Source organism: Oreochromis aureus, linkage group 23 (genome assembly GCF_013358895.1).
Source record: "Oreochromis aureus strain Israel breed Guangdong linkage group 23, ZZ_aureus, whole genome shotgun sequence".
In the NCBI taxonomy this organism is placed as follows: domain Eukaryota; kingdom Metazoa; phylum Chordata; class Actinopteri; order Cichliformes; family Cichlidae; genus Oreochromis; species Oreochromis aureus.
The window spans coordinates 20,944,977-20,962,800 of NC_052963.1; the positions used below are offsets into that span (position 1 = coordinate 20,944,977).

Consider the following 17,824-nt stretch of genomic DNA (forward strand, 5'->3'; position numbering starts at 1 on the left):
AGGTCTGTTTCTGTGTCTTACATTTGGGTCCACACAGCATATCATGACAAGAGCTTGCAGTAAAGTACAGCCACACAGATGTTCCCTTTGCCCACAGTGTATAGTATTCTGCTACTCTCATGAATCGCATGCATTAAAAAAAATAAGCAATTTTCCTCCCTCAACCTTGAGATGTAAACTTTGTGCTGAGAGCTTATGTAGCAGGGTAGACTTTCCAGGATGTCTATATGTGTGATGTGATTGGTTGTCTTGAAAAAAAAAATCTTTTTCATTCACATTTACCTGTTACTACAGGCTACAGTATGACTTCCCTTTTATGATAATCCTGTAGGTGTGTGTTGTTGGTTTGCACACCTTTGCAGTAATCTGATTACTTTTTAATTTTTGTTATTAACAAAACCTTGAGTTCAAATAAAGTAGTTAATGTAGTTGAATATGAATAAGCGTGAGCTGGTAAAAGCAAACATCATCTTTTTGTGTTTACAGTAAAAAAATAATAAAATTGAGCTTTCTTGTAAATGTGGTGTCCTGACTGAAGGCCTAACAGAAAAATACAAATAAAATAAATATTACAAATAATAAAGTTATCTTTGTTTCTAATGAGCAGTGACAGGAAAAATGTTTGCAGTTAAAGCTTGCCGCTGCCTATTTTAAACTAAAGTCTCAGCTATTGTGGATTTCAGCACCATGGACAGCTCTGCTTAAACTGACACTTGATATTTGCATTATTATGTTAATATTTATTAAATGTTTTTGGAAGAAAAAAAACTTTATCACCATGCACTGAATCTGAAAACACTTCAAACTGAGTTTTGGATTTATTCTCTACACTCAGTATCTCTCCACATATTCTTATTTCCACACTGGTATATGCCCCAAAAAACATTAAACAAAATGCAACAATTTAGAGTCAGAGTAATATAAATTTCGGCTTAGTCCATCTTATGAATAGCAGTTACACTCTTCAGTTACAAAGGTCTTTATGTGACATAAGTAATTATTATTATTATTATTGTTATTATTATTATCATTATTATTATTATTATTATTTATCTTCAGTTCACTTTAGTTTCTGTCATTTTAGAGCATAGATTTGTTTGTTTTAGTTGCCTTTCTATTTATTCATCTTAAGTTTATTTATGTTAGGCTCTGTTTAGTTTTTATTAGTTCCAGTGCGAGTTTCAGCTTTTTAAAAATCATTTTAATATTTATCGTGTTTTTAAACTATTAATATACACGAATTAATAGTTTCAATAATTGCTGTTGTTTAATAACTATTATTAATTTAGCTTTTAGCATGTAAAGCAAAAATGAATTAAACAAGCAAAATTAAGAAGAAGAATAAAAAATGAATTTAACACAAAAAGTAGCGACAGTTATTGACGAAAAAAGTGTTTCCTGCGGATCGACTTTTATTTTGAAGCTGTTGCCGGAACCTCGCGTTGATTGTTAGCAGCTTTGTGGCTCGCTCAGCTAAAATCGTCGCGCGGCAGGTTTGTGATGTTATTACCGGGCAGAGACAGACCGAGACTCCGAGACGATGACGGCCGCCAGCAAGAAGAAACCCAAAGAGTCTCAGCAGGATGAGGTGGGAGTACTCGCTAAAACCACACAGCGACACAGACAGACATCTTTATTTTTACTTTTAATTTTTTTTTAATTTCCGGCTAAAAGAAGATAACGTCCAGGCGCGTGCGGACAGCGCGATAGCTAGAGTGGACAGGGACCCCACGCTTTATTTGAAATCAAATTTTAATGAAATTATTATTTTTATTTTTACTGGGAAAAATCAAATATGTAGAAGTTTTCCTTTCCCTTCAAGAAGCTTTCCTTTCCCTCCTTCCTCTCAGTAATTCCACACTTTTCCAACTTCAGCCTGATGCCGCGGAGCTCAGGCAGGGCTGCAGCGGCACAGCGAGCCATCAGAGCCGGCTGACAGGAATGCAGTGTCCGCGGTGTAACTCCAACAGGTTGTCCACGATCATGTGAATAATCCAGAACGTGTTTGTGGGGAAAAACAGGCCAGGAGCTCCGTTTGTGGCGATACTCTGGTGACTTTGAGTCCTGTTTTTGTAGATGCTTTGGCTTCGCAGTTCTTTAAGTTTCCTCGGGTTTGTTTTTGCGTCTTTCTGATCAAATTGTCTTGTTTTATTTTTTTAGATTCTTTCGCGTGTTAATCTGCTCAGTTGCGCATAATTGTTGTGTTTTCATCACATGACACAGACAATAACAACACGTACAGCATATTTATGGTTGAGTGGTGCAAAGATGTTGGAATAGATTAGGAATGGATAACTAGTTGCTACATATACAGTATATATTGACTATTAATAAGTATATAAGTGGTATACAAACATGTACAGCAGAATAAAATATTCCCATTTCTGTTCATTTGTGTTCATTCTCAGTGTTTGTGTCTCTTCATTGTCATCTTTTTCATGTTTTGGTGATTTTGTGTCTTTTTTGTTGTTGTTGCTTTGAGTCTTTTTGTGCTCTTACTGTTTCTTATTTTAAATGTCTTCCTGTTCATCTTCTTTCTTACTTCTTGTGTTTGATTCCCTTTGTGTCTCATTTTGGTGGTTTTGTGTCTCAGTTTTTGCATCTAGTTTTTTCATTATTTCCAGTCTTGTTGTGGTAGATCCGGCAGGTTTTTTTTGTTTAAATGTTGTGTGTCTTGTTCTTTATTTCTTCATTGTCATCTTTTTCGATTTTTGTTTCTCATCTTTTTGGGGGAGTTTCTGCCTGTGCTCTTACTGTTTATTTTAAATCCTTTGTGTCTCGTTTTTGCATTTTTGTATCTCTTCCTGCTCATCTTATTATTTCTTAATTTACTCAGTATATGTGTCACATTTTGACTCTCTGTGTGCTAGTTGTGTCTAAATCCTGTGTCCGTTTGCTTGTTTTTCATCATTGTGGTAGATTGTGGTGTTTTGTAGTTTAAATGTTGTGTGTCTCATTTAGTGTCTTCATCGGGTCATTTTATTTTGCTTTTTGTTCATCTTTATTCTCATTTCTGTCATGTCTTTGTGGTAGTTTGGCATTTATGAAGCCTTGTGTCTAATTTGATGTCTCTTTGTGTTTGATTTTCATTGTAGCTCCTGTTTTAGTATCTTTGTGGGTTTTTTGTCTTTCTTTTGCTCATTTTCAGTGTTTTTTGTGTCACTTGGAATCAAATTTTGCGCATTTTTTGCTTGTTTTTCGGTTGTTTTGGATCTTTGAGGAGCTTTGTGCCTCATTCGGTCAGTCTGTCTCACACTGTTGTGGTGGTTTTGCACATGGATGTAACCAGGGTTTAGAAAATTAGTGTGGGCAAGATAATGTTTTTGCTTTTAGGCTATGAGTCTATGTCTGTGATTATGTCTGTAGAAACATGTAAGATGAAATAATAAAAGCAGAGAATTATGGCTTCATTTAAAATGAAAACAGCACGAGGGAGGAAGTTACTTACTCGATGGCTCCTGTCCTGCTGTGCCTCTGATTCACTCCTCCTGTCTAAACCAACCAGTTATCATTTCTCATGAGTCATCGGCCTAACGCCTAAATGCGGCCCAATCAGGTGCGGTGTAGGGTGGGCCATAATGCTGTAGAACTGAAGTCTTTTCAAAGTAAAGGCCACCTACAGCATCTCATCTCTCCTAAAACATCTGAATCTGATATCCCGAGCCTCTTTGTGGTAATTTTGCATATCTGGTCATCGTTGTTTACATTCGTGTACCAAATTTTGTATTTGCACTTGTTTATGCCCCATTTCACTCATTTCTGACCTACTTATGGTAGTTTTGCACATATTTGTGGTAAAACTGTTTCTCATTTTGTATTTCTGTGGTCACGTTTCATTTGGTCATTTTGCATCACATTTTGGTAATTGTGAATATCTTTGTGGTTGTTTTACACCTTATTTTGTGTTATTGGCTCGCAGAGATATTATCTTTGTTGTCTTATCTTTTATCTGTTGTTTGCTATCTTTGGAGTCATTTGTTGTTGCGTTTTTATCTCATTTAATAAATTTTGCATTTGTTTTTGGATGTGTTTCATGGACGCTCTGCATTCTTTCTTCCCCACCAAACAATAATCTTGATTTTATTTTGGGTCTAAAAGTTGATTTTTATTTATTCTCTGTGAGTTCGAGGTCTGTTTTGCAAGAGAAATAAACATGCAAAAAGAGTGCAGCTAAGAGTTTTATGCATAAGAACTGATTCTTTTGTCTTTAAAACACCGGGAAACCATATGTCTGAAAACATTTACTACCATGCAAGAGATGGATGAGCCGAAAATGATCAATTTGAGAACATTTTGGGCATTTTTAGCTTGAAGAAAGACTCAAATGTCAAATCAGTTGAAATGGCTTGGATTGATTTGGTTTATTGATTAAATCACTAAGCACCTGCTCTACAAAAAACTAGCACACAACAGGAAAAAGTAACTGTACAAAAACATTTAAGTCTTTACAGATACTTAATTTACTTGGAAATAATCCCTCCTTATTGTTTTTTCAGTCTTGGCCTTTGTCTTTGCATTTTTTTGTCTGTTTTTGGTGTCTGTTTGCTAAAAGTGACTGGATAATACTCCTGGTAATAATGTCTTGGGTTTTTATTTTGTGGCATAAAACGTGTCCTTGCCTTTTTATGTCCGAGGTCGATCTGAGAGGCTGGAAATTTTAGCCTTGAATTCGTGTTCAGTCTCAGCGTGACCCATTGAAAGCCTTCGTGTGGAAAGCCATCGCCTTGGCTTTCAGCAGGTTCGGTTTGTCGACGTGTGTCTGTGCGTCTGTGCATCTGTCCCTTTAACTCTCTTCAGTGTATCCTCAGCACACAAACACCGACACACATGCTTTGATTTGCTCGCCTGCCTTACTTCCCACTGAAGGGAGTTTGATCAGCAGACTGTTGCAGTGAACTGTGTTTGCTGAAGCACACTCACACTCTGAGTGTACAGTGAATTAGCTCCGAGATGTTGAACCAAACTCAGAGAGGAGTCGATGGCCCAGTGGTGTGCAAAGGAAGCTCTACCCACTGCTGAGCGTGTCTGAGGTTTTCCTGCTTCGGTAATTAAACGGTTTCACCTCTCACAGCAGTGGATGTGATATAGATTGTTCTGGACACATCTGTGCCTTTTATACTAAGCGTCACACAGATTTATTCAAGGTAGGTTAGTCATAATAATCCTTCAATAACACTAAAGTCGGCATCCCGCAGCAGCGTGCAGCGATATGAACAGAATATGAAAGTGTTGTTCATCACAGAAGATCTCAAAATATCTAAAAAAAAAAAAAGGTTTAAAAACAGTTTACTTAAACTGGCGAATCTGTATCCTACCAGAATGAAAGCGCCGCTAGTGCTTTCTCATTGGGGCACAAACAGTTTTTACAAGTCTTAGGTCAGTTTAGCTTCACACTGCAAAAAAATCAAACCCTTTCTACGTCACTCGATTAATATCACAGCCTTTTTTCAGTCTTAATCAGCTGTGTGTTTGACTGGCAGCTGCTGACAATAGATTTAAGACTTTCTATATACACTTACCAGCCACGTTATTAGGTATAACTTGCTAGTACTGGGTTGGACCCCCTATTTGCCTTCAGAACAGTGGATTCAACAAGGTGCTGGAAACATTCCTCTGAGATTTTGGTCCATATTGAGACAATAGCATCACACAGTTAGTTGTGTAGTTGTGCTCTCATGTGTATGTGTGGGCGGTCATATCTAGAAAGGTTTGTGGCTGTATTTTTTTTATATTTATACAAAAATTGTCTAAAACTACAAAACTGGGTGTATACTGAGAAAATACATTGGTTACATTTGTTACCTTTCAGACTGAATCTACACTCACCAGACATTTTATTAGTTACGCCTTGCTAGTAAAGGATTGGGACCCCTTTTATCTTCAGAGCTGTCTTAAGTCTTCATAACAGAAATTCAGCAAGACTCTTTAAAGACTTAATGTAACTAGAGCCAGTGATCCAGATCTTAGTTACTCTTTGGTCCTTGTGTGGTTTCATGAATCTCCACAAACAACGGAAACAACATCCAAACAAAGTGGAGCTCGGAGCGAAGCTGAGGAGCCGAATAGACATTTTCTCCATTCTGTTGCAGGTCACAATGGATCAGCTGTATACTGAACATTATGCAGCATGTTTGGGGTCCCTTTGTGCAGCCCCAGTTGCCTAATGGATAAGGCACTGGCCTCCTAAGCCAGGGATTGTGGGTTCAAGTCCCATCTGGGGTGGTTTTCAGCAGAGTGGCACAGTGGAAGCCTAATATGCAGTACAACCATGATACTGTCCAGCTGGTATTGTAATATAAGAACTACACATGTCAGCTTACTTGGCATTCTTCGGTTTTGTGTCATTTGGTCAAGTTGCTCAATATCATTTGGGGATTTAGCAAGTTTTCTGGACTTACATAACCATAATTAGTTTCAGCCATAATAGTCAAATAGTTTCTTGCTTTTGTTATTTGACAGCTTGTGTTTTGAATAGCAAAAACATGCATGATTTTAATATGTTGTAAATCTACACAGGTATCCATATTTTCTTTCTGTGTGTGTGTGAGTTGTTAGGTGGCAAAGTCGGAGGTTGTAATGGTTCTGTTGATGTGTGGGCTCAAGCTGGCAGAGGCAGGGTTATAAAGGTGTTTTTGGTCGATTGTTAAGGCCTTTGCCTTAATCCCTTAAGCCCTCTGCTATTTTCTGAAATTTCCACCTGGAAAAAAAAAACCTTCCCAAATTCAGTCAGTAACACGTCCACAGCTGTGAGTCCAAAATGAACAGCCCTGGGCTCTATTGATCAGAGGCACTTGTAAGAATTTAGAATTCAGTAAGTCGCCAGACGAGAATAGGATTTGACAAACTAGTAAAGTATACTTAGTGTACAACTTCCAAATGGTCAAGACTGTAAATTGGAAACTTAAGCCAGTGTTGGACTCAGTTGGGAGAGTCAACTGAGGTTTTGACATGCAGCACACAGCACGAAACTGCTACTGCTATAATGAAATAGCCCAGAGAGAGCGAGGTTGCACTACAACACCGATTTTGCCTTTCTGTAGCAACATGAAAAACCTGCAGGATATGAAATGTGCAAGAGGTAAGAATTCTGAATCAGGTTGTCGATTTAACAGTATGCGTTTCACTCCAGTTGGCATCTTCAGCAATTCTTGAGGTAAAAGCCATCTTTTTTTGCATTTCTGTTTTTAATAATCTGCAATAATGAGAGTTAATCCAACAAATATAAATATCTAAAGATTCCAGTGGTGCACCTGCTGAATGAATAACCATGTAAACAGGGTAACATTTGGGTAAAATCCTGTATATTTAACTTTTGATCAGATTCTGAATTGATGATCTTTGATGTCCAACTCTCCCATGCTGTCCTGCACTCACACTGTGCTCAATGATTGGGCTTGAGTACACATCTCAGCATCTTGGCCTCTCTCTCACGCTTGGTTCCTTCCTTGTACACAGGCTCTTTTGAAGCCTTACAACAAAATACAAGGTCCATGATTTTATGCTTTTTGTGGCACTCTGTTCTCTCACATGCGTTACAGATTTGTTGTTTACTTAGCAGCTACTTTTATGGAGGATTGCTGTGCTCGGGCACTGATAGCAATCATACTACATGCATGATGTGCCAGTTTGAGCTGAACCTGGTCCCACCTCTTAAAGCAGAACAGGGTTCCTCAGCTGTTACCAGACACAGCATGCAATGATTACACTAATCCAAACAAATTAGACTTTGGGCATCAGATGTGCTGAGCATAGTATCATTGGTAAGACTGACTACAGTCTAAACGCTCTTTCACATAGGAGGCGACATGTGCTGTGTTGACTGCTAGCTAGTGCAAATGGCCCGAAATTTGTGTTAAGCTGGCCGTTGCGCTCTGCTTGTACGTCACTTTGTTCCACCCGCTGTACTTGTACTACACACGCCTGCTCCCTGTTATTTTAAAACATGCATCTCTCATTCATAAAGAAGAAAGCTTTAAGGAGTGTGTCGTTTCCACAACACTGCTTTCCTTCTGAGGTCCCCAGAGCCGTTGAAAGGAATGACTTTAAGACTCTGGAGGTCCCTATATATGCACGTAAACTTGTGTCAGAAAGTTCACTGAACTCTGATACACACAGAATCTTTTCGTTCATCACGTGGTTGAACTTAGCGTGGCTCTAGGTTTCTATTGGTCGCGCGAAGGTACATCACAGTGCACAGCGGTCAAAGTTCAACTGGGTTGAACTCAACTTCGACTGTGCAAAGCACTGCGGGGAACCGCTATTGCGCAGTGCAAGCAATAGAAATGAGAGCGGTTCAGAGCGCAGCAATTCGTGTGCTACATCCCATGTGAAAAGGCCTTAAGGCTGTGCAAAATCTGTGTAGAGCCTATTGTGTACCCTGCAGAAGTAGCCAACTCGGTTGCCAGTATTTATGTTGCGTTCCAGTTATGTTAAATGTTGGAAGTCTACAGTGATGTCAGCCCTGAGTTAGTCTGTTCCAGCAGGAAAGTCAAAAAAGCAATGAAAAACAAGATTTGTTGAGCTTCTTAGCAGGGCAGAGCCATTCATGCATCACTAGCAATGCAGCCTAATACTTGTATTTTTAATGGTAAAAAACTTCTGCAGCATATTCATGAATAGAACCTGTGTATGGTTTGTTTAGCAAGTCACAAATACACAGCAGTGGCGGGATAGATTCAACGTTTTTCTGTTTTATTGCTGTTTTTGTTCACTGTCGCCATCGTGGATTGTTAACTTGGGGTTGGTGGGGCTACTTTGACTTTCTAAAATTCGAGTTGAGGGCACACTGGGGATGAAAATTCCAACTCTGGACTTACAACTTATTCCGGAACCCAACAATATACAACGCAGTTTACTAACATACTAGTTGCCGTTGGAGTTGTGCTTATTGAGCAGTCCATTCTCTTCAAGTTGATGTGAAAAATGATGAGAAAAGAGGAGGAAGAGGAAATAATGGTACTGAATTGTGATGACATGTAGTTGCGCTTTTATGGTGGTGCACATCAGGCTTTCAGCATTAAAATATTTGCTCTAGATTTAATACAGACATATAAATCCCACTTACCTAAATTTTTTCATTGATGCTGAGTGATGCTTTCACAGGCTCTATGCAACCATGTGAAAAACGAACTACCATGTTACTTTTTCCATATGAATGAATAAACTCGATTAACTGTTTATCAGTAAGTGTGACAACCTCTATGAAAACAGAACATTTAGCGGTTTGCGGGTCTGAAGCTTTCAGGTGTGTGTTAACACAATGCCAGCAAATTTACCCCAAGCTCAGAGCACACAATGCTCAGAGAAACTGCAAAATCCAAGAGCTACTTCTCAGACTCTACAGGCATCAGTTAGCTTGTTAAATGTTAATATTCATGACAGCACAGCACTGAACATGTACAGGGAGTGCAGAATTATTAGGCAAATGAGTATTTTGTCCACATCATCCTCTTCATGCATGTTGTCTTACTCCAAGCTGTATAGGCTCGAAAGCCTACTACCAATTAAGCATATTAGGTGATGTGCATCTCTGTAATGAGAAGGGTGTGGTCTAATGACATCAACACCCTATATCAGGTGTGCATAATTATTAGGCAACTTCCTTTCCTTTGGCAAAATGGGTCAAAAGAAGGACTTGACAGGCTCAGAAAAGTCAAAAATAGTGCGATATCTTGCAGAGGGATGCAGCAGTCTTAAAATTGCAAAGCTTCTGAAGCGTGATCATCGAACAATCAAGCGTTTCATTCAAAATAGTCAACAGGGTCGCAAGAAGCGTGTGGAAAAACCAAGGCGCAAAATAACTGCCCATGAACTGAGAAAAGTCAAGCGTGCAGCTGCCAAGATGCCACTTGCCACCAGTTTGGCCATATTTCAGAGCTGCAACATCACTGGAGTGCCCAAAAGCACAAGGTGTGCAATACTCAGAGACATGGCCAAGGTAAGAAAGGCTGAAAGACGACCACCACTGAACAAGACACACAAGCTGAAACGTCAAGACTGGGCCAAGAAATATCTCAAGACTGATTTTTCTAAGGTTTTATGGACTGATGAAATGAGAGTGAGTCTTGATGGGCCAGATGGATGGGCCCGTGGCTGGATTGGTAAAGGGCAGAGAGCTCCTGTCCGACTCAGACACCAGCAAGGTGGAGGTGGAGTACTGGTTTGGGCTGGTATCATCAAAGATGAGCTTGTGGGGCCTTTTCGGGTTGAGGATGGAGTCAAGCTCAACTCCCAGTCCTACTGCCAGTTTCTGGAAGACACCTTCTTCAAGCAGTGGTACAGGAAGAAGTCTGCATCCTTCAAGAAAAACATGATTTTCATGCAGGACAATGCTCCATCACACGCGTCCAAGTACTCCACAGCGTGGCTGGCAAGAAAGGGTATAAAAGAAGAAAAACTAATGACATGGCCTCCTTGTTCACCTGATCTGAACCCCATTGAGAACCTGTGGTCCATCATCAAATGTGAGATTTACAAGGAGGGAAAACGGTACACCTCTCTGAACAGTGTCTGGGAGGCTGTGGTTGTTGCTGCACGCAATGTTGATGGTGAACAGATCAAAACACTGACAGAATCCATGGATGGCAGGCTTTTGAGTGTCCTTGCAAAGAAAGGTGGCTATATTGGTCGCTGATTTGTTTTTGTTTTGTTTTTGAATGTCAGAAATGTATATTTGTGAATGTGGAGATGTTATATTGGTTTCACTGGTAAAAATAAATAATTGAAATGGGTATATATTTGTTTTTTGTTAAGTTGTCTAATAATTATGCACAGTAATAGTCACCTGCACACACAGATATCCCCCTAAAATAGCTAAAACTAAAAACAAACTAAAAACTACTTCCAAAAACATTCAGCTTTGATATTAATGAGTTTTTTGGGTTCATTGAGAACATGGTTGTTGTTCAATAATAAAATTATTCCTCAAAAATACAACTTGCCTAATAATCCTGCACTCCCCGTATGTCTTATTTGAAAGGGTTTTCAGAAAAGGCCAGGGCAGCACAGCTTAGGTTTGCAAAGTTACATCTGAAAAAACCCCCCCACTAGACTTCTAGAACAATGTGCTTTGAACAGACAAGACCAAAGTGAAGATGTTTGACCATAATGCACAAAACCAAACTAAGCATTTTGGGTTGTTTTGTAGACCCAGGACCTGGTCAGCTTTTCTATACTGAAGTATTCTAGTAAAATCTGAGGACATCTGTCTGACTGCTACAGACCAAACTGGGTCATGGGAGGTTAGTCTGGTTTGTCTGTTTTGTGTATTATTGTAGGGTCTTTACATTACAAAATAAAGCACCTCCAGACAGCTGTTGTCATTTGGCACAATATAAATCAAATCGAATTGAATTTATTACATTTTACTTTTATTTTTGAGAAATTCCTGATGAGAAATTTCAGTCCACTTTGAACGTTTAAGAGACTTCAACCTGTGCCTCCCAGATTTTAAAGTGGAATACCTGTTCAATGTTTAAACAGTCTAGCATGACAGTAAACATTAGAGAATTGGTGATCTTTGATGCCCACCTACGAAACTCCTTCAGGTTTCAGGTCAGATACTTTAAAACTCACAGCAAGAGTCCTTTTAAGCTTCCCAATTTAAACATGTTTTCCATCTTCTACTTGTCTGTAGATTGGTGATAATTAGAGACCAAACAGCTGACCAAATGAAGATTGTCAGGATACTTAACAAGTCAAAAGAAACACGAGTTTTTAGCTCGTCTCTCCGGCTCTACAGAGGGCAGACAGACTGCTGGAAAACATGCAGTTTGATGTGTTTGATGTACGAACAAGGCTTCACGCTGTCTTCCCTTTATGCTTCGCCCTCTCAAGCTCAGAAGAAAGGCCACTTAGTCGGCATGTGACAGCTTCCTATTACAGTCCCCTGCAGTGTCGCTGCTGGAAACATCCGAGTGCTCGTCCGCAGCCGTCTCCCGGCCCCGTGCGAGGTTAAACTAAAAACCCTGCTTGCATCATTTCTTTCTCATCTTTTCTCTCACTTGTCAACGTCTTGGCTGCGGGTTCAACTTTCATCATTGGAGGCTGGAGTGAGGAATGATGTAAGCTTCTTGAGAAGCTACAGTTCATTGGATGTCTTGGAATCCTTAAGCAAACTTTCAGCCTAAGAGCACAACGTGTGAAAGCTCAGATCAGATTTTCCACTTTAGCTCGGATGATAATCAGCGCTCTGTCTAGACGACGGGAGTGTTATATGACCGTAAAAGTCAAAATTCAATCCTGACTGATAGATGCTGGAGATGAATGCCGGCGAGTCTGCTCTATTTTTATATCTCGCTTCCATTAAAAATAGTGAATTCCTTCTAATGTTTTCTAAATGCACTCCAAACAATAGGAGGAAATAAAGGGACTGTTCTTCCCACATCATCATTTTACAGACTGATCCATGTTGTGTGCTGGCTGGCCTGCATTTTTCTTTCTTTTTTATTCAGTCATTTCATTTTGCAAAGAAGGGATTCACACACAAATCAGTATTAAAACAGCTGGATACCAATTATCCAAGTTATATTAGTTTTTATAAGCTATTCATTTCCAGTATGCTGGAAGCTTCTCATCCATACACACAAGCTTGTGTATTTACTCGTGTATCTTTCTTCAGGTGTTAGAGTAGCAGGAGCCGGTGAGCCGATGCGCTTATCCTCTTTTTTCCTCATTATTGCTCTACTTCTTTCTTTGTTACACAATACGTACATTTATGTGAATAATGATAATAAATAAAGCAATAACAATCACATTAAAAGAATAAGACTAACAAGAGGAGCTCCCCCTGGCAAAGCAAACATGTTTGGCACAGGTTCAGACTCTGTTGTACAGGACACAGTTTATGAAACAGTGGTTCATAAGTACATGCAGATATGATTTCTGATTGCTTTGTGTCTCTGACTCTGTAGCCTGCTGATATTTTACCTGATTTTATATCACTCTGCATGTTTTTTTTCCCTATTTAGTTTTAAATCTCGTCGTGTGATTGTGTGGCACAGTTTTGTTTTTGTTGCATCTTTGCCTGTGTTTTATATCTCATTTTAGTTTTTTGACATTTTTGTTTTTGTAGCTATTCTCTGTATCTTTATGTTTCTTATTGCAGTAGTTTTTGTCTCCGTTTGGCACATTTTGCATCTCTTCTGCTTATTGCATGTTTCAGTTTCCCTTTAGCCAGTAGTTTAAGCCTTTCTTGACCAACGGTTACATGTAAAATATGTATAAAAATAAAAATATGATCACCTGTCCTCAGTAACTCACTGTACTATGTGACTTTTTGTTTGTGTGCCCTGTCATGAGGAAAACAATGGAGCTGATGAAGAGCAGGTACCTCTCAGCATTGTGTGTGCACCAACAGGTGTTCATTATCACACTTGAACTGACTGTATCTGGTTCTGCATTATTAGGGAAGTGTTAAACATAACAGGATAACAGTGTGTAACCTAACCTCTCCACAGATTTGCTGTGGCCTCTGTAGCCAATGTGTTGAATGGAATGATTTACTCAAGGGCTCTGGAGGTCCATATGCACGTAAACTTGTGTCATAAAGTTCCTCGTTCATTGTGTGGTTGAGCTTAGCCCAGCTGTAGGCCTCGTTTCTATTGGTCGCGTGAAGGTAGGTCACAGAATGGGCAGCATGCGCGAGTACTCTTTGCTGGTGTGGTTGTGGGCGAGCAGGGGGACCTTATGGTACTGCAAGATTTTAGTCGATTACTGCGTAGTTTGTTACCAGCGCTGTTCTTGGGTCCTGTGGATTCAACTGCCTTCAGACCATTAACGAGCTCCTCCCATGTAGTTTTGGGCTGATCCACACCACTTCACCTTCTTGCTGATGGCCTTGTAGCCCACTCCAGGCTTATGGGGGTCTACAGTCTTGTCCCTGATGTCCTTTGACAGCTCTTCATGGAAGAAACTGATTCTGTGCTTTATACAATTGTTTTGCATTGGCAAAGAAGTTTTGGCAAGTTTTTCATGGTTTAGCCCACATTACATTTTCCTTACAAATGTGGCACAACTTAAGGGGAAAGAAACAGGCTTTCCAACTGTATAAAAAGACTGGTAGTATTGTTACAACAAAGGAATAATCAACCAAATCTCTTTGATAAAAAAAGAATATCAAAGTTCGTCTTCCATGATTTTTCTCATTTATAAAAAGTTCAGTTACCTAGCTGGAAGTTCTTAAATTGACCTCTCCCCTTAGAGGTCGCTACAGCAGATCATCTGGCTCCATCTCACCTTATCTCACCTCTGCCACAAAACCTCTGCATGTCCTGCTTCACTAGAGCCATCAAACTCCTCTGCCCGGCAGCTCCATCTTAAGGATCCTTTTCCCAATATATCCACTATCCTTCCTCTGCCCTCTATATACTCATTTCTGATTCTGTCCTTCCTTATCACTTTTCATCTTCAGCTCTGCATCTTGTCTTTTTGCCGCCGTCTGCAAATCGTACATTACAGAAGGTCTCAAACACAAAAGTCACAAAAGTCACAGAATCAGTGAATGTGCAAATGATTTTCATTTCCAAGTCTCCACTACAGGATATCAGAGGTGCCCTGCATCACGCGTCACACTGGTGTTAGTCACAGTGCAGCTGTATAAAGGACGAAGCTTTGATAGATTTGGTGGAGTTGCAGGTGATGAATTTTTCAGAACCATGAGTGCTCAGTGGATTTTTACAAATCTCACTCTGGCCCCGTGATGAAGACAAGGAAACTTATTGTATTTCCAAGTTCTCCCAGGTGTCTCAGATCCATAGAGCCTGAGGCTGTTCATTAAGGCCTCACAGTTGTGGAGCTCTTACTGACTGAACTTATATATTTTTTCCTGGTTAAAATCAAAAAGTGGGAAATGCTCAGGGGGCTAAACTTCACTTTCAAAAAACTTCGAAAAAAAGAAAAGAATCTGAAAACTGGCTGCTAGTACCAAGCTCAAAGGTGGCAAAACAAGGAGTTAGCCATTAAATCAGCTTCAGTGCTCTGGAAATTTTGTGTTAACTTCACAAATTCATATTAAATTAAAATGTAATTGAAACCCGGAGATGTATTCTTAATGCTCTACAGCAAGTATCACACAGTAATCTGGACCCAGGGGCTCAGTTCATACATGATTTTTAAGCCTATGCAGTCTCTCTCTGCTATGTTTGATCTTTTTATGATGGTGGTTGGAGCACGCTCAAACATCTCAGTCCCAAACATCCTGTAGATGTTCAGTGTGAAGGCCACAGCATCAAATTCAGTGAGCCTTCATTTCCTCTCTCATTTTGAAAGAGACCACAGATTAAAACAGAGCCACAATTTTCCTTTAATGCAGGAGTCTGTCCATCATTTAGTTAGAGTAAAATGGCCAAGGTTTCTTTGTCCTGTCTTCCTTCCCTCACCCCCCACCAGTCGTGGCAGATGGCCACCCCTCCCTGAGCCTGGCTCTGCAGGAGGTTTCTTCCTGTTAAAAGGGAGTTTTTCCTTCCCACTGTCACCAAAGTGCTTGCTGATAGGGGGTCGTCTGATTGGTGGGGTTTCTCTGTTTTCTCTGTATTATTGTAGAGTCTTTACCTTATGATATAAAGCGCCTTTAGGTAACTGTTGTTTTAATGTGTTGCTATATAAATAAAATTTAATTAAAATGAAGCATCAAATTTTATTTTGCTGGAGAAAGGTACAGTTTTCCTTCTGTACACCAACACAGCAGAGTTTAAAACAATCAAGATGTGACTGACGTGGAAACCTTCAGCTTTAATTTAAGTGGTTTAACAACACTTTTGAATTAACTGTTTAGGATTTACAGCCATTTTTATACAAAGTATCCCAATATACAGAACGATCAAAAGTAACTGTATTAAGTGAAGAGTTGTGTGTGTGGTTGAGGCTTGTGGGAAGCTAATTTGTATTATTATTATTATTATTATTATTATTGTTATTATTATATTTTTATTGAAAAAGGACATGTTGGGGAGCTTCAGGGCAAACCCCTAACTGGTCCACAGCACCTCCAACTCACAGTGAGCTGCCAGCTGGTGCCAGATGTCATAAGACACCTTCACAGGTCTTGCAGAGCCCATTTCTTTATAGGTCAGTACTGGGATGATATTTTATTGTCAGCGCCATGTAAAAAAAAAAAAAAAAAACGTTTTCCTAGTTTGGTCTGGAAGAAGTTACACATAAATTCAAACTCAGCCCCATGCAACACCTCTGGGATGAAGTGCAAGCTGGACCACATTACACAGCATCACTTCTGACTGAATGAGAGCAAAATCGCACAGCGAGCGTAGAGGCTGTTAGGACTGCAGATGAATTCTCGCAGTGTTCCAGTGACTCACATGTGGAGGCACAGTTTCTGATGATTAGTGTTTGTTTCTGACTTTCTGTGTTTGCAGGAGTATGTGGACGTCAGCCCTCCGCAGAGGAACTGGAAGGGCATTGCCATCTCTTTGCTGGTGATCGTGGTGGTCTGCTCGCTCATCACCATGTCTGTGGTCGTCCTCACACCCGGTATGTCAGCCTGTGGAGAGAGACAGGAGCACAAATGATGTGTCTAGCTTTCTAAACCATGCAAATATGCGTTTTTCAGAAGTACATGAATATGCTTTACAAGACACTTACAATCTGCAGCTCTTCATTGGATGAATCTCTAACTGTAACCTGGAGTTCACCCATTTATTTGTTTTCAAGTTGAACTTCCCGGCAGCAGCAAGTCCAGGCTGACTGTGGCAGATCTTTACAAACCAGAGTTCAGCATTCACGACCCCGAGGCCAAGTGGATTAGCGGTAAGTGTTTACATGAAAAAAAAAAAAAAAAAAAACCCCACAAAAATCCTCACACAAACAAACCTGTGTGCTGCTGAGTATTTCAAGTCTGAGGTTTTAATCCTGCACAGAGTAGCAGCGTTTAAGTCTCCTTTTACAGAAAGAGAAGGAAAGGTAAAACTTACATTGTATATAAAAGATGGACTGTATATAAAAGATGGACTTAATATGCTGCCACTCATTTGACACTTCGTCCATCATGGTTTTTTTTGTTTGTTTGTTTGTTTTTTTGTTTGGAGACAAAAGTGACCAAACTTTTGTCTCCAAACAATGGACATGAAGGTACATGTCAGGTAAAGTTAGTGGTCACTAGTATTTAGCCACTGTGAAATTGTAACAATAATGTTGGCTAGTGAGTGGCAAATAAACATAACAACCAACTTCCTGATTTTACAATCTGCTTCAAAATAGGTGAGAAGGACGGCGTCTACACAAGAAGTTTATTTAAATAAAAAGCATTTATTAAACATCCTAACAAAGACACAAACATCACAAGCTTTTAGCTAAAGCAGTCTGTATTAGCTGACAATCAAAACAAAAAACAGCTGGCCAAGCTGTTCTTGGGAAGCTGTTCCCACGACCTTCTCGTGGGAAGGTCATCAAATGTGAAATCTCACTTCCTGATGTGTTATTGGACCAGTCTGGAAGCCCTAAATATTTGTCCCTAACAAGCAAAAGTAGCAAAGGTAAATCAGAGTTACTTCTAGCTGTAATTAAGTAACAATAGTACATTTACTAGATTGTGCTTTTTTCATGCTCTGGCCATTTTTTTCTGTATATAAAAACTGAAATTGAATTCTGTAGCTCCTACTGACCAAGAAAGGTGACAATTAACTTCCCCTCCTTGTCTGATGGATGGATGGATAACATCAGGAGAGAATAACACCTGATGTATGTTATAGACAGAGAAACACAGTTTACTCGTGGCTCAGTCTGACAAGAGTGAAAACAGGATGACAGCCTGTTGAATGACAACTTGAGAGAAAGACCAAAAAAAAATAGTGTTCACATTAATTTATTTCCT

General features: G+C 39.6%; 1 protein-coding gene and 1 non-coding gene across 2 annotated transcripts in view; both read left to right on the forward strand.

Moving 5' to 3' along the window:
- Positions 1-1,455: 1,455 nt before the first annotated feature.
- Positions 1,456-17,824, forward strand: part of LOC116310261 (inactive dipeptidyl peptidase 10-like) — a 79,086-nt gene continuing 62,717 nt past the window's right edge. The window contains exons 1-3 of the mRNA XM_039607356.1: positions 1,456-1,588; positions 16,371-16,485; positions 16,666-16,761. Of these exons, the coding sequence (XP_039463290.1) occupies positions 1,541-1,588; positions 16,371-16,485; positions 16,666-16,761 (259 nt within the window). The 5' untranslated portion in view covers positions 1,456-1,540. The remainder of the gene's footprint in view (positions 1,589-16,370; positions 16,486-16,665; positions 16,762-17,824) is intronic.
- Positions 6,150-6,222, forward strand: trnar-ccu. The gene has a single exon. It is a non-coding gene; the product is annotated as a tRNA-Arg (tRNA).